Raw genomic sequence first — 1,157 nt, 5'->3', positions numbered from 1 at the left:
GTTGACCAGGTGTCCGGGTGCGCAGGGGTTTCGGGTTTAACCAATAACAGATACTGAGGTGGGGGAGGGTGGGGCTCTACCACTAGGGGGCAGAGTCCTCCGGCGCAGGGTGGCGCAGGGTGGGGCCGGGCGGGGCGGGGCTTCCTCTGGTGCAGGTGGTGTCGGACGATGGAGGAGAACGCGGAAAAATCTCTCTTTTTCTGTTACTCATGGTTGGTTCCCTTCCCTTCCTTCTACCTTCCTTCGTCCTTCCTCCCCCCTCCCCTTCCTGGGCCTGTTGTTGGGTCTTCTTCTTCTTCTTCCTCTTCTTCTTCTTCTTCTATCATTTCCTAGACCGCTGGCCTTAACACCACCGACAAGGAAATGGAAGTCCTCCAACTGAGGAACGTGTCTTTCGAAGACTCGGGGGAGTATACCTGCTTGGCAGGGAATTCTATCGGGTTCTCGCATCACTCTGCATGGTTGATCGTGTACGAAGGTACCAGTAGTTCTGTCACTTCCTGTCTATCGTCCGACCTCCCCGACCTCGACTTCCGACCTCGCATTATCGCAATAAAAGGCTCTTGGACTTTTATTTGATAAACGGGAAAAGAAGGCGGAGGAGGGTCGGGGTTGCCGGCCACTTCCTGTCTTGAGATCTTCGCTAACCCGGACGTCGCAGTTCGCCAAACAAACCGGGATTGATTAAAAAGTCGGCGGGTAAGAATTCCGAAAAACAAAATGGACTCCAGATCTAGGCTAGTCTCTTAAATCGGAACCCGAAAACTCGCAAGGCGAAAGGCTCTGCTTTAGTGTTAGCTGGTTGATCGGGAATGTCGTAATAAGATGGGTGGGAAGAAATTTTTTTCCAAATTTTGCGATGATTTTTATTGAGCCGACGACCGATCAGATCTCAGAGGAAGAGTGCGATGTTTGTTTGGCGTCTGCGATCGTTCGGTCGCGTCTGGATCTCTCGCTGCTCCTCTGTTGGTGTTGACGTTTGTTTGGTCGAAAGATCGGAATTTTTTTTTTCTTTAACTTGCTCCACAGACGACACGTAGCCGTGGTCACCTGGTATCATAGTCACCTGGTATCATGATCACCTGGTATCATGGTCACCTGGTATCATGGTCACCTGGTGTCATGGTCACCTGGTATCATAGTCACCTGGTATCATG

General features: G+C 51.4%; 1 protein-coding gene across 1 annotated transcript in view; it reads left to right on the top strand.

Moving 5' to 3' along the window:
* The window catches only part of LOC103398805 (fibroblast growth factor receptor 1-A-like), a 34,362-nt gene that overhangs the window by 21,933 nt on the left and 11,272 nt on the right, over positions 1–1,157 (top strand). Inside the window, exon 8 of the mRNA XM_025053820.1 lies at positions 334–576. Coding sequence (XP_024909588.1) covers positions 334–576 — 243 coding nt within the window. The remainder of the gene's footprint in view (positions 1–333; positions 577–1,157) is intronic.

This window comes from Cynoglossus semilaevis, unplaced genomic scaffold (assembly GCF_000523025.1).
Source record: "Cynoglossus semilaevis isolate Cse_v1.0 unplaced genomic scaffold, Cse_v1.0 scaffold19, whole genome shotgun sequence".
Lineage (NCBI taxonomy): Eukaryota > Metazoa > Chordata > Actinopteri > Pleuronectiformes > Cynoglossidae > Cynoglossus > Cynoglossus semilaevis.
This window is presented reverse-complemented; position numbering and strand designations above follow the sequence as displayed.